Genomic DNA, 12,520 nt, shown 5'->3' on the forward strand with positions numbered 1-12,520 from the left:
TGGACCCCAGACCCTGAGATCCTTTATACTGGACCTCACTTCATGCCTCTGTCATCTTAGAAACTATCTTCTTATCTGGATACCCCCTAGCACCAGCTTCCTGCCAGCAGCCAGATTGTTTTAGCCTTGATGAACCCCTCACTGTCAAAATGCTCAAATTCATGCACAAGCATATTTGCTGCTGATGGCAGGCCATCTCCTCCAGGAGGAATCAGACACCAGCACACACAGTTGCCAGTGGCTTGGCCATACATGATCGTCTGTGTGGTTACCTTCACTTGGAAATGGGTAAGCTTTAGCTCTGAAGGTGGAGTCACCTGTCTGGTGCCACGCAAATGCCACACAATAATAAATCTGTGGGTTGGAACTGGTTCTCCGAAGCCAGAGGTCAGACTCTTCACCCCACACCGCCCTCCTTCCAAAATATGGCGAAATGATGGTGGATATCACCTCAATTAATAGTTTGGGTGGCTTTTGGGTACCTCCTTAGAACTCCACTGAAACCCCACTGTTCCAGTTCCGCTCCTTTGGCCTGGCATCTAACACCTCCACTACCCTGATTAATTTCTCAGATTTACTGTCCCAGAACCCCCTCTATGCAGTCATCTCCACTGCCACGCGGATTAGTCCCTACACCACTCCCCCTGCTTTGGCTTTCCTGCCGCTCTGACTCGATCCATGCGCTTGCCTCCATCCTGCAAACCCTCGTGACTGCCCACGACGAACCATGAACACTCAGCAGTGCTCTATGAATCTTCTCTGCAAATGCAAACATCATACACATATCAAGGCAAGACTATGACTGGGATGGGAGGGGGCTTCTGTTTTAATCGTTTACATGTTGCCTTTTGTTGTTGCTGCAAATGGGGTAGAGGGTAATAATTTTCTAATAATGACACATTAAAAATAAAACAACTTTTGGGAGGCGTAAGACTTCCAAACATCTGAGGGCGAATGAGCGTCCCTGGTCCAGTGTATGGGGCACTTTAGGAGAGAGGCTTGGCTTACTGGGAGGTGAGTGCGAGCCACAGCAGGTAGACTTCCTACCCTTTACCATTAAGACAGTGGTGTGTAGGGAGAGTTGACGGAGGGGTAGTGGGTGGTGTTTTATTTTTTTAATTTTTTTTTTTTTAATCTTGATTGTTGGAAGTACTACTTATGTCCCTTCCCCCCCCCCCCACCCCCCATTTACCTCTTCTGGCCCCTCCCTGCCCCTCTGCCCCCAGGCCTTCCTAGTGGGTGGTGTTTTTAGAAAACTTTTCTGTAGGAAACTGAATGGTGTTGGGCTGTGACTTTCAAGAGAAGACAACGAACCTTTATATTGAGCCGCTGTTTTTACCAAGTGTCTCTCATTCACGCACATGATCTCATTCAAGCTTCCCAGGGACCCTTGCGGTCATTGTCGTTACTCATCGTACAGAGGGAGAAACTGAGGCTCAGGAAGCTTAAGGTCACACGCTAGTACGTGGAGTGGAGGCCAAATCCAGATCGCCTGGCTCCGGAAGGTGTGAGAGAAAATACAAAAAGATAAAAGGGGAGAGGGCAGGCCAGGAGGCAGGCCCAGCAGGCGGGTCCCACCAGGAACTGAGGGCCCGTGTGGTTCTGGGGGGATCTGGCCAGAGCTTTGTGGGAGGGGATCAGGCTGTGGCAGGTCGAGGGTGGGGCGGGGAAGAGGCGAGGTCTGGGGTGGGGACAGCCCCGTCTCCTCCCGGGAGCCCCTCCACCGCGGGTCTCACCTCTCGGCTCCTCCCGCGCTCAGGAAACGCGGCGCCGCCTGGCCCCGCGCGGCCGCCGTAGAGTCCCCGTTGCCATGGTTCCCAGGGCAGGTGTGGGCGCGCAGAGCCGCTACAGGGACGCGTGAGCGGAGTTCGCGGGACTCTGTGTCCGGCTTCAGGGCCCACGAACCCGCAGAGGCACCATGGGCCGGAGTAAGCGCCCCTTCCTCTCCCACCTTCGCTCTCGATGGTCCCCTTTCCTGGCATCTGCCCGGGTCCGCTAGGACCCTCGGCGCCAGCTCGGACCAGTGCTGCCCCTTCCGCCCGCGGGCCCGAGCCCAGCTCGGCAAATCCCGCCCCTTGGCCCTGGGCAGACCCAGCTGTGCCAGGACCGCCTCCAACCCACCGGGCAGCCTGGCCCTTGAGGGGCTCAGGGTCCTCCTCTATGAAGTGGGGTGCGCGAGAGGGTGGCTGAAAGGCGCAGTGAGTGCTGGGGTCAGACACCCCAGGTCGGGCCTGCGCCGGCCTTGCTTGCTGTGTGGTCCCGGGCTCCTCACTGTCCCAGAGCCTCAGCCTTCAGACCCTTGGCAAGGCAGTGTGCCTAGTGGCCCAGGAGCCGAGCCTGGCTGCCCTCCTCCAGCTGCTGGCTAGGAGCCAGGGGCTTCAGCCCTTTGGGCCTAAGCCTCCCCATCTCCAAAACAATAAGGGAATAATAATATCGTTTTACAGACTTAGTGGTGTAAAGGTGCTCCTTTAAAATACCAAGAGCACCATGCCTGTCTGCAAGCTGGCCTGCCTCCTAGCAGGGGCCTCCAGGGACAGAGGAGCGCCCCAGGCCATGGGCGCCCAGCAAGCCCTGGTGGCGGGCTGCCAGTTAGCCTCTTCCTCCCCAGCCACATGTGCAGTCATCTCTGCCTGTTTGTGGAGCCAAAGCTTAGGGCAGTGGGCACGTTCCCCTGCGTGGTATTTCTCTCCCCACCTCTCCCTTTCCCTTGTCTTTCTTCCAAAGAACGGACATGGCAAGCCACTCCTGTCACCACAAGTAGCGGAGGGCTCAGCTAACTGCACACGAATGATCGGGTTCATACATGTTTCATATTTTTTAATAAAGGCCAACTTCGCTTCAAGGATGTGGCATGGCCGGGGGGCAGCCGAAGGTGCTGTGCAGGGCTTTGCCTCAACACATTTAGGACCTTGGGCGAGTTTGCAAACTGCACCTTCAGTCCTCTCCTGACAGATGTAAATAGATACTGTATCTACGCATATATTATTACATGCAAAGCATTTAGGGAAGTGCCTGGTACCTTGTAAATGAGCAATAAATGATTTTTTATTATCTCTTGGGGTGAACATGGAATATTTTCACATTCCTAAAATGTAAGGATCAAATGGATTAATAATTTGATTGAGTGATTGATTTGAGAGAGGGAGGGGGGAGGGAGAGAAAGAGAGGAACATCAATTTGTTGTTCCACTTATTCATGCATTCATTAGTTGATTCTTGTATGTGCCCCGATGGGTGATCAAACCCGCCACCTCGGCGTATCAGGACGATGCTCTAACCAACTGAGGTACCCAACCAGGGCTTGGATTAATAATTTTTAACAGCCCTGGAAATGCAGGGTTTCTCCATTGTCAACGTTCCCTCGACTTTAGTGTATCTTCTGAAGATGACTTACGTGTTGTCCTTGGTTTGAACTGTGGGCCCCAGGGTGCCATCTCCAGTCCCTTGGTGCCCGTCAGGCCAGCCCAGTGCTACCCATCCCCGGGCAGGAGACTCTTGTTGCCCCTCCTCCTCTGAGCGGCTCCTGTCGTTCCTCCTGGGAACAGACCGTGTGGCGGTTGCTCTATAAGATCGCAATGCAAACTCCGGGTGTCCCTCTCTCCTCTGCAGCTTTCGTGACACTAGTGCTGACCAGGTGAGTGAATGAATGGCTGCACCTTTCCTCACTGCTGCCCTCGGTCAGCCCCACTGTGCCTCTCAGTGGCCAGCTGCTCTGTTTTGGTTTACCTCCACGGTCTCACCCAGTTTGACCACGAGATGCCATGGCCACAAGCCCATAGTCCTCACCCATCAACTCTGTCTGCATCCACACTGCACAGTGTGTGTAGCCCGGCCGGCGTGGCTCCGTGGCTGAGCATCCACCTGTGAACCAGGAGGTCACGGTTGGATTCCCGGTCAGGGCACACACCGGGGTTGCGGGCTCCATCCCCAGTGTGGGCGTGTAGGAGGCAGCCGATCAATGATTCTCTCTCATCGTTGATGTTTCTCTCTCTCTCTCTCTCCCTCTCCCTTCCTCTGAAGTCAATAATATATATATTTAAAAATGTGTGTAAACCCTGCGCAAAAGAGGCAAAACTATGGGGTCCTGTCCCTTCCCTCTGCCCCACGGTGGGTCAGAACCTCCAGCAGGGGGCAGCACTGCTCCGAACTGTTTGATCTATCTGCAAGGAAAGACCCATGGGGCAGTCATGTCATCGCCCCATGATGAACATGAGGGCGGAGGTGTGACCTGTGACAATTGTCCTTGCAGTCACGGAAGACCTGATTCGACGGAATGCCGAGCACAACGAGTGTGTGATATTTTCCCTGGAGGAGCTCTCCTTGCACCAGCAAGAAATAGAGAGGCTGGAGCACATTGACAAATGGTGCCGCGATTTAAAGATCCTCTACCTTCAAAACAATCTCATCGGGAAGATCGGTAAGTTCCCAGGACTTTATGCTCATGGTTTCTGGAGCCACCGGAATGGGAGAACGGTGGACAAGACAGTGTTCCCCATAGAGCAGCGGTTCTCAACCTGTGGGTCGCGACCCTTTGGGGGTCGAACCACCCTTTCACAGGGGTCGCCTAAGACCATCGGAAAACACATATATAACTACATATTGTTTTTGTGATTAATCACTATGCTTTAATTATGTTCAATATGTAACAATGAAATTGGGGGTCACCACAACATGAGGAACTGTATTAAAGGGTCGCGGCATTAGGAAGGTTGAGAACCACTGCCATAGAGGAAGACAGCAGCTAAGAAAGAATTTCTTGGGGGAGTGGACACAGCCATAGCAGCCAGTGATCACAAGGGGTGTAAGGACGATGTGAAAGGATGCACGGAGCCTGTGCTCACTGGGTGGGTGACACCTGCTGCCACGATTCGTGCTGTCAGGTACCCAGGGCACCCGGGCCAGCGCATGAAGGTCGGAGCAGAAGGGAGGACCAGCCAGAGCTGGAGGGCAAGGGGTGGGTCAGGGTTGATGAGGCAGAGTGAGCGCCACCCCCTGTGGGGCTGGCCTGGAACCAGAGGTGAGCCCTTGAGGTTAGGTTTTAACTCCTCGTGGCAGAGAAAATATAGGTCAGATGTGTTGGGGAAGGATGTGCTGAATGAACTTAGGACCAATGGGCCGAAGGGGTCAGGGAAAGAGAGGCTCGTAAGTATAAATGCCTAGAGCCTCCAGCGGGGCAAGGACATTTGTCACAGGTCACACAAGGGCTTTGGCCACGTCTGCAGACATTTCTGGTTGTCACCAGTGTGCGTGTGTGTTGGGTGGTGTGCAGGGGCCAGGGATGCTACTCACCACCCCAGGGTGGCAGCCTCACACGAGAAGTTCTCAGGCCTGGGTGTGCGGGCGCACTGAGGGCCAGAAACCTGGGGTGCGCTTGCCTCTCGTTGGCTGGGTAACTCCCAGTTGGCTCTAAATTTGCAAAAACCTAGAATTTGCATCATCTTTTTGAAGATGTATTTGGATTCTTCCTATTTCTTCAGAACGTGATTTCCAGCATCTTGGACTTTTCCAGAAACGGGAACCTTGGCACACTGTTCAATTAAGAGGTCGATCTGACCACCTGCAGCTTTCACGCATGCGGCATTAAAGAGCCATTCTGACCCGGCCGCTCTGACAGTCCCTGCGTTTTTCAATCTGCACAGCTGGTCCCTCACAATGACGACCGAGAGCGTAGATTTCAGTCCTTTTCAGAGCTGTGAGAAGGCTTACATTTTGGCTTCCACAGTATTCCGAAATTACACAGCCTTTTAACACGTTCACAATGGGAGTTTTCAGAGGCGCTCAGGCACTCCTGTAGCTGGGAAAAGGATCTCTCTTGGATTCCACTTGCTCTTGTGCCCTGGGGGTGGAGGTTTGCCTTCCTGAGCTCCGCCCCTCACTGGAGATGCAGATGAGCTTGGGGGGAAGGCTCTGCTAGTTGTCGGTCCAGCTGTGAGCTGAGGACCCTCTGGGGCCCTGTTAAGTGGGGCTCAGAACCTGGGCGGCGGGCTCCCAGAATCTGCATTTGTAATGACTTTCCGATAAGCCTCAGGCGAGCCCAGAGCTGCTTGAATTGGGGCAGGATGGGGCTGGTCATGGCAGCTGGTGGCAGCTTGCCCCGGGATGGCTTGGGCTAGGATGCTCAGACCCCTCCCTGCCCCGCTGGAGGCTCTAGGCATTTGTACTGATGAGCCTCTCTTTCCCTGACCCCTTCGGCCCGTTGGTCCTGAGTTCATTCAGCACGTCCTTCCCCAACACATCTGACCTATATTTTCTCTGCCCGATGACTCTTTTAGCATTGAAGAGGTAATGCATATAACACGTGTGGGAAGAGGAGGTATTTGATTGCCGGCTGGCGATGCTGTGTGTTAACTTCAGGTGTTTCTGTTTGGGATGCAGGGTAGACACCCTTATCTGTCAAAACCCTTGTCACGTGGCGCTCTGCATGTCCTTTGAGTCTCAAATGCTCAGGTGTCGCCTGGAGTGCCTTCGCCAAGCCTCGTGCAGCTTAGGGTACCAGAACTGCTGAGAGCACTTGCGTAATTTTTTCTGAAGTTCTCATTTTGAAAAATGAGCCAACTGGGGCTTAGAGATGGAAACTGCTATCCTTGGGTCTGTGATAACATATATGATATTTCGTAAATGTTAAAATGAAACGGGGCGACAAGGGTGATGGTTGTAAGTCATCACATTTGATCTCTTACTGACCCTGAAACCCGGGCGGGGGAAGCAGTCCCTCAGCGGGGCTGCCCAGCCATACCCTTCTCTGGGGGGTGGGGGTGGGTTTCACATCCGTGGGGTCTGAGGAAGGACTGTTCTTTCAAGGCGCAGTGACTCACCACCACGCTCTGGAGTCAGATTTCCTGGCTCTGCCGCTTGACCCTGGACCCGTGGATTGAGAGGCTTCACGCCTGGGGATTCTCCTGGAGAAAGGGGGAGGATGCCAGGGTTTTCACCGCGCAGGGCCATGTGGAGGATCAGCGGCATGTATGCAGCACGCTGAGAAAATCCGTGGCGTGTAGGAGCACCCAGCAGTGTTAGCCCTGGTGGTATTAGCTGCTTGCAAAGGCCACTGACTTCTTGACTTACTCACGGTGGTTGCTTTGCCCACGTAGGCTTTCTTTCTTTCCTTTTCTTTAAAATATATTTTTATTTATTTCAGAGAGGAGAGGAAAGGGAGGGAGAGAGAGAGAGAGAAACATCAGTGATGAGAGAGAATCATGGATCAGCCACCTCCTGCACGCTCCCTCCTGGGGAGCAACCCTGCAACCCAGGCACATGCCCTGACCAGGAATTGAACTGTGACCTCCTGGTTCATTGGTTGTCTCTCAATCACAGGCCGGGCTACATAGGCTTTCATGTTCATTAAAAGCGATGGTCCTGTGTCAGGGTGGCTTGGGCTCCAAGTAAAGGAAGATCCAACTCGGTCTGACTTTCCAGTAAGGAGACCTAGTGTCGGACCCAGCGATGCGTCTAGAGGTAGGCAGGCTCCACCTCGTGGTTGGCTGACTCCTCTCTGCTGCAGCAGCCACAGTGGGCTTCGTCCTGGACCTGGAACCCTCCTGGTTGCAAGATGACTTGAGTATCAGTAGGGGATCACACTTCCTCCTTTGTAAACATCCAGCAGAAAAAGAGAAAGGAACTCCCTAAGCATGGATTACAGAGCTTCCCCTTCCATCTGGCCGGGAGCACTTGGCCTGCGTGCCCTTCCCCGCATCACACCGATGCCAGGAGACTGCCATGGGCTGGTTGACTTACACCTGGGACCCTGAGCCGTCACTAGCATGGGACGTGGGGTTGCCATGCACCGGCCCAGTTAGGCTAAGCCTAACCCCTGGAGTTGGGTAGAGACGTGAGCAGAGCTGGCTTCCATGAGAAAGGATGGAGGGTGACACCGATGTTGCGTTGCCAACCCACAGTGTGTGGGGTACAGGTGTGGATCTGAAAGACCAACATGGTTTTGATAGCTATAATAATTCTTCGATTCTCTTTACCATCTTCACAATAGATTATACAAATATGTCTTTGATATTGAATGTTAATTACATTCTTTGTGTATTTCAGAAAATGTCAGCAAACTCAAGAAACTCGAATATTTGAATTTAGCTTTAAACAACATTGAAAAAATTGAAAATCTGGAAGGTAAGACTTTTCTTCTTATTTTTGCGAATTAAAATGGAGACTCAAGGTTCGATTTAAACAGTATTGCGTAAACACTATATCCTCCCATTTTGTGGGGTTTCTTGTCAACTTTCTTGATGGCGTCCTTTAGAGCACAATTACTCTTCTTAACCAATAGCTTTATTGAGGAATAATTGACCCGCAAAAACCTGCACATGTTTAAGGCATGCAATTTGATGGCTTTGGACATATGCACACACGTGTGAGACCATCACCACAATCAAAGGTAATAGACATACCCATCACCTCTGTATTATCTGATCTCCCCTCAAACTTCTTTTAAATATGTTTTGGTTGCACTAGATCGATCCTCCATGCCTTTTAACCTGCAGTCCTTATTTAACCCGCCTCGTCTTGTTCTGCAAGGGAAGGTTTCCTGTTTTACTCTGCAGGCTGCTGTTTTGCACTGTTTTTTGTGGGTTTTTTTCCTACGTGTCTGTTAATCATCTGAAAGGATTTGGTTGACTTGGTGGCTGGCGTGGGCTCCTCTGCCCTTGTGAGGTTGGGACCCCAGGTCCAGCCTCCGGCCTGGCTGGCAGGGCTGCTGTGGGCTGTGGGAGTGGGCAGGGGTGGGCGCAGCGGCAGGCACGCCTACTCCCATCTGCCAGGAGCTAACATTAGGAGGATATTACTTAAGTGATGGTCGTGTTTAGCCTCTTCACCTCCTGGTGCGGAAATTGACATACATGTTCATCATGCATTTAAGATTTCATCCTCAAAGCCTAGAATGTCATCACTACCGAAGACTCAAGGCCAGATCAGTGCTGGCCTTGAGATGGTCCTTCCCGTGTCTGGCGTTTTTCTGGGGTAGAAACGGAGTCATTGCTCTCCCAGCTACCACTCTGCAGCCCTGTGACCGTGTTCCCCTGTGAGCCAAAGGCATGACACATCAATCAGGGTCCATGTTTTTTAAATATCAATCTAAGCTTTCAGAGGACTCATTAAAACGCTCACTCTCAGTGGGCGTGGCCACGGCTCCTTATTTTTAGGAAAGGATCTGAAAGGACAGGGACAATTCTATTTTTGCTGCATGGCTGGTCATCCACCACTGGAGGGCAGCATCGTCACTGTTGTCTTTTGGGGCTTTGGGAACCAGGGTCCACCTGGGGCCTGTTACCTGGATGCCTCTTCCTGTGGGGCCCCCCTCCCCCTCTGATACGGATGCACTGGGCCAGGGTGGTTTGAGGATATGTATGGAGGGACGGGCGCTTGTCTGCTGGCAAGTATGCACTTTTTATTTCATTTTAAAGGTGAGAGAGGAGGAAGATGCATATACGCACTCAGCCCACCCACTTGAGTAAATCTGAATATAATTTTAAACATAAGTTGCATTTCTGTTTGTTTTGCTGGACTGGAAAAAATAGCTAGCATCCTTTTTTCCTTTTTCCCTGTTGTGGAATCCCTGGGATAGAATAAAGTACCTTCTTTTTCCATCCCTCCTCCTCACCCATCCTGACCTGGAGGTGGGGTTCCTAACAGTCCGAGCTTTCGCCCTTGGGCAGTCAGCGTGGTTGATTTCAGTGACCTTCAGACCGCCGAGGGTCATCGCAGAGCCGGAGAGCAGGGTGGGACTCGGCTAAGGAAAGGAGCGCTAACTCCATCGAGGAGGCATTCTCAAGCCTGGCTCGTTCAGCAGGAATCGTTCTGTAAGATGGCAAATGTGGCTGGATTTCCAATGTGTGGGCTGAGCAGAAGGAAAATGAAGAATCCACCACTCTGAACAATATGATGGCCATGTGGAGGATCCTTCATCTGCAACTCTACAGCGAAACCCAACAACATACGAATTCTTAAACCCGTTGGAGTCTTTCACATGTCAGGCTGCTCTTACATGAAAGAGAAACAGCATGGAAATGGCTCCCAGAATTTGTCAGAGTAACTGGGAAATACCGGGAACCTGGGCCTGAAGTTAGATTGCCCCAATGTGTCTCCCACGTCTCATAAACGCCATCTGACATTTCTTCCCAACGCAGAACAAACATGCAGACGTGGAGACGCAGCCTTAATTGTATGTATAGACACGTGCAGTTTCGTGTTCACTCTTCATCTAAGTGGCCGAGCCCACAGTTTTATAATTTAATGACTGAATTACCAAGCATATTGACGTGTTTCAAATACTCCTTACTGTGTGGTGCCTGAGGTGTTTTTAATTACGTTTGCCATTGTGAACAGGGCTGTTCTGATCAGCTTTGTACAATCACCTGTTCTCAGTTGATGTATCCAAGTGAAATTCTGGACCCACGGGAAGACATTTAAAAGCCTGTATTACGTATTGTCAGATTGAAAGCTGGAAAGTATCATTATAGTCTTATAAGCTTCACAATCGTATTTAAAATTTTGTCTCTATTGTTGCTAGTTTAATAGAAATGACGGCTTTGTTGTCCTTTTTCATCTATATGATTGCTTTTGAAGATGTGACATCATGAATTGCCATCACCTGTGTAGCAGAATCTAGACTATATAACAGTGTTTATTTGTTCTTGTACATTTTTTTTTTGTTTTTAATCCTCACCAAGGATATATTCTAGAGAGAGTGGAAGAGAGAGGGAAAGACAGAGAGAAACAGCGATGGGAGAGAAACACATTGATTGGTTGCCTCCTGCACATGCCCTGCCCGACCAGGGCCCAGGTACGTGCCCGACCAGAATCGAACCCGGGACCCTTTGGTCCGCAGGCCGACACTCTATCCACTGAGCCAAATCGGCTAGGGCTGTTTTTGTGCATTTTGGATAGTCATCTTTTTACTGATTAATATGTCTACTGTAGTAATAAATTCACAGTTTAAAAAGTCAAAGCGAAGCGCGCTCTATATTTTTGTTGGAAAAGGTGGGTCTTTATTTTGCCCTCAGACCCCTGAGCCCTGCTCCTGGGGGTGACTAGCCTCAGCTCCCCTCTGCTCTGGCACGGTTCCAGACAGCGTGCTCGGACTGTGCGGTGTCTGCGGCCCTCGCTGTTCTCATTGGGGGCCTCATCCTTTGACGTCCTGATGAGGAAGATGCAGGCTTCGCTCTCACCCCACCCCCAGGGTTCTCCGTCCCTTCTCCCCACCCTGCTTCTATTTTCTCTCACATGTGGGATATCGTAATGAGACCTCGGCTATGGTGCCTGGGGTTTTGAATACACACGAATCATTTCATACTGTCTTCCCAACAACCTCTGCCCTGGGTACCAACGCCATTCTGATTCTACACACGAGAAAGCCGAGGCTGGTAACTTCCCAAGGTCTCAGTGCGAGGCTGTGACGGGGTGGGATCTGGGCAGCAGTGCGATTCGCCAGCAGACCTCCTCCACTGTGGCTGCTGCTACTTGTGTGAACTGTCACCGGCAGTTCACGGTGATGGCCCTCACATTTTATGACCGATGCGATGTCCCTCTTTGCTTTCATTTCTCTCACCAGGATGTGAGGGGCTGACGAAACTTGACCTGACAGTAAATTTCATCGGGGAGCTGAGCAGCGTGGAGACCCTCCGGGGCAACATCCACCTGCGGGAGCTCTTCCTCGTGGGGAACCCGTGCGCCGACTTCGACGGCTACCGGCAGTTCGTGGTGGCGACGCTCCGGCAGCTAAAGGTACGCTGGCTCCGGGGACGCAGAAATCGCTGGCTCCGGGGACGCAGAAATCGCTGGCTCCGGGGACGCAGAAATCGCTGGCTCCGGGACGCAGAAATCGCGGAGAACATGCAAACGAGCCGCTACAGTTCTCCCGCCTCAGAGAACGACACAGCCCAGAAAACCAAAACCAGTTCCTGACTTACTGAGCCGTTAAAGGCGTTGGGCTGAGGTTTCTGGGTTAACAGGACACATGTCTCGTGGAGAATTTCCTTGAGGACGAGAATGAGTGACTCGGGTCATTGGATCTGGAATGTTTAGAATAAATGAGACATTGGCTGATGGTCATTGCCCAGAGACTCTGAGCGAACACACCGGTGGGGGCAGCGTGTCCGAGGGATGGGCCCCGTGGCATCACCTGGGAGCCGCGTCCCCGGGAAGGTGCGGGCGTCCCAGCTGAGCCTGCTCCGTGTGGCCGGGGACCCGCTGGAAGGGTGAGCGCCATCAGGTGGGTGCCCGAGACCTAGGCCCCGGCTGCTCCAGGTGCTTTAGGCTCCGCTTCTCAGATCCCCCTGGACCCCAGCAGGGAGATAGATGGTGAGTGCACGCGGGGTAGGAAGTCGGGCCTCGGACGGCTGGTGCTCCTGTGGAAGCCACACACGGGGCGAGGGGCACGGGGCACGGGGCTCGGGCGCGATTTGAACCCGGCGGCCCACCATTCACACTGCAGCCACTCTCGCTGCCTCCCTCGGCTGATGTGCGGGCTTCGGAGCAAGTCCTTCCTCCCGGAAAGGCCGCTGTGAGCGGCGGTTATA

At 52.4% G+C, this 12,520-nt stretch overlaps 1 protein-coding gene across 1 annotated transcript in view; it reads left to right on the forward strand.

The window, feature by feature from the left end:
• The first annotated feature begins 1,819 nt into the window (after positions 1–1,819).
• The window catches only part of LRRC6 (leucine rich repeat containing 6), a 33,428-nt gene continuing 22,727 nt past the window's right edge, over positions 1,820–12,520 (forward strand). Inside the window, exons 1-4 of the mRNA XM_036337556.1 lie at positions 1,820–1,928; positions 4,249–4,416; positions 8,040–8,117; positions 11,554–11,726. Coding sequence (XP_036193449.1) covers positions 1,919–1,928; positions 4,249–4,416; positions 8,040–8,117; positions 11,554–11,726 — 429 coding nt within the window. The 5' untranslated portion in view covers positions 1,820–1,918. The remainder of the gene's footprint in view (positions 1,929–4,248; positions 4,417–8,039; positions 8,118–11,553; positions 11,727–12,520) is intronic.

Source organism: Myotis myotis, unplaced genomic scaffold (genome assembly GCF_014108235.1).
Source record: "Myotis myotis isolate mMyoMyo1 unplaced genomic scaffold, mMyoMyo1.p scaffold_m19_p_16, whole genome shotgun sequence".
Taxonomy (NCBI): Eukaryota; Metazoa; Chordata; class Mammalia; order Chiroptera; family Vespertilionidae; genus Myotis; species Myotis myotis.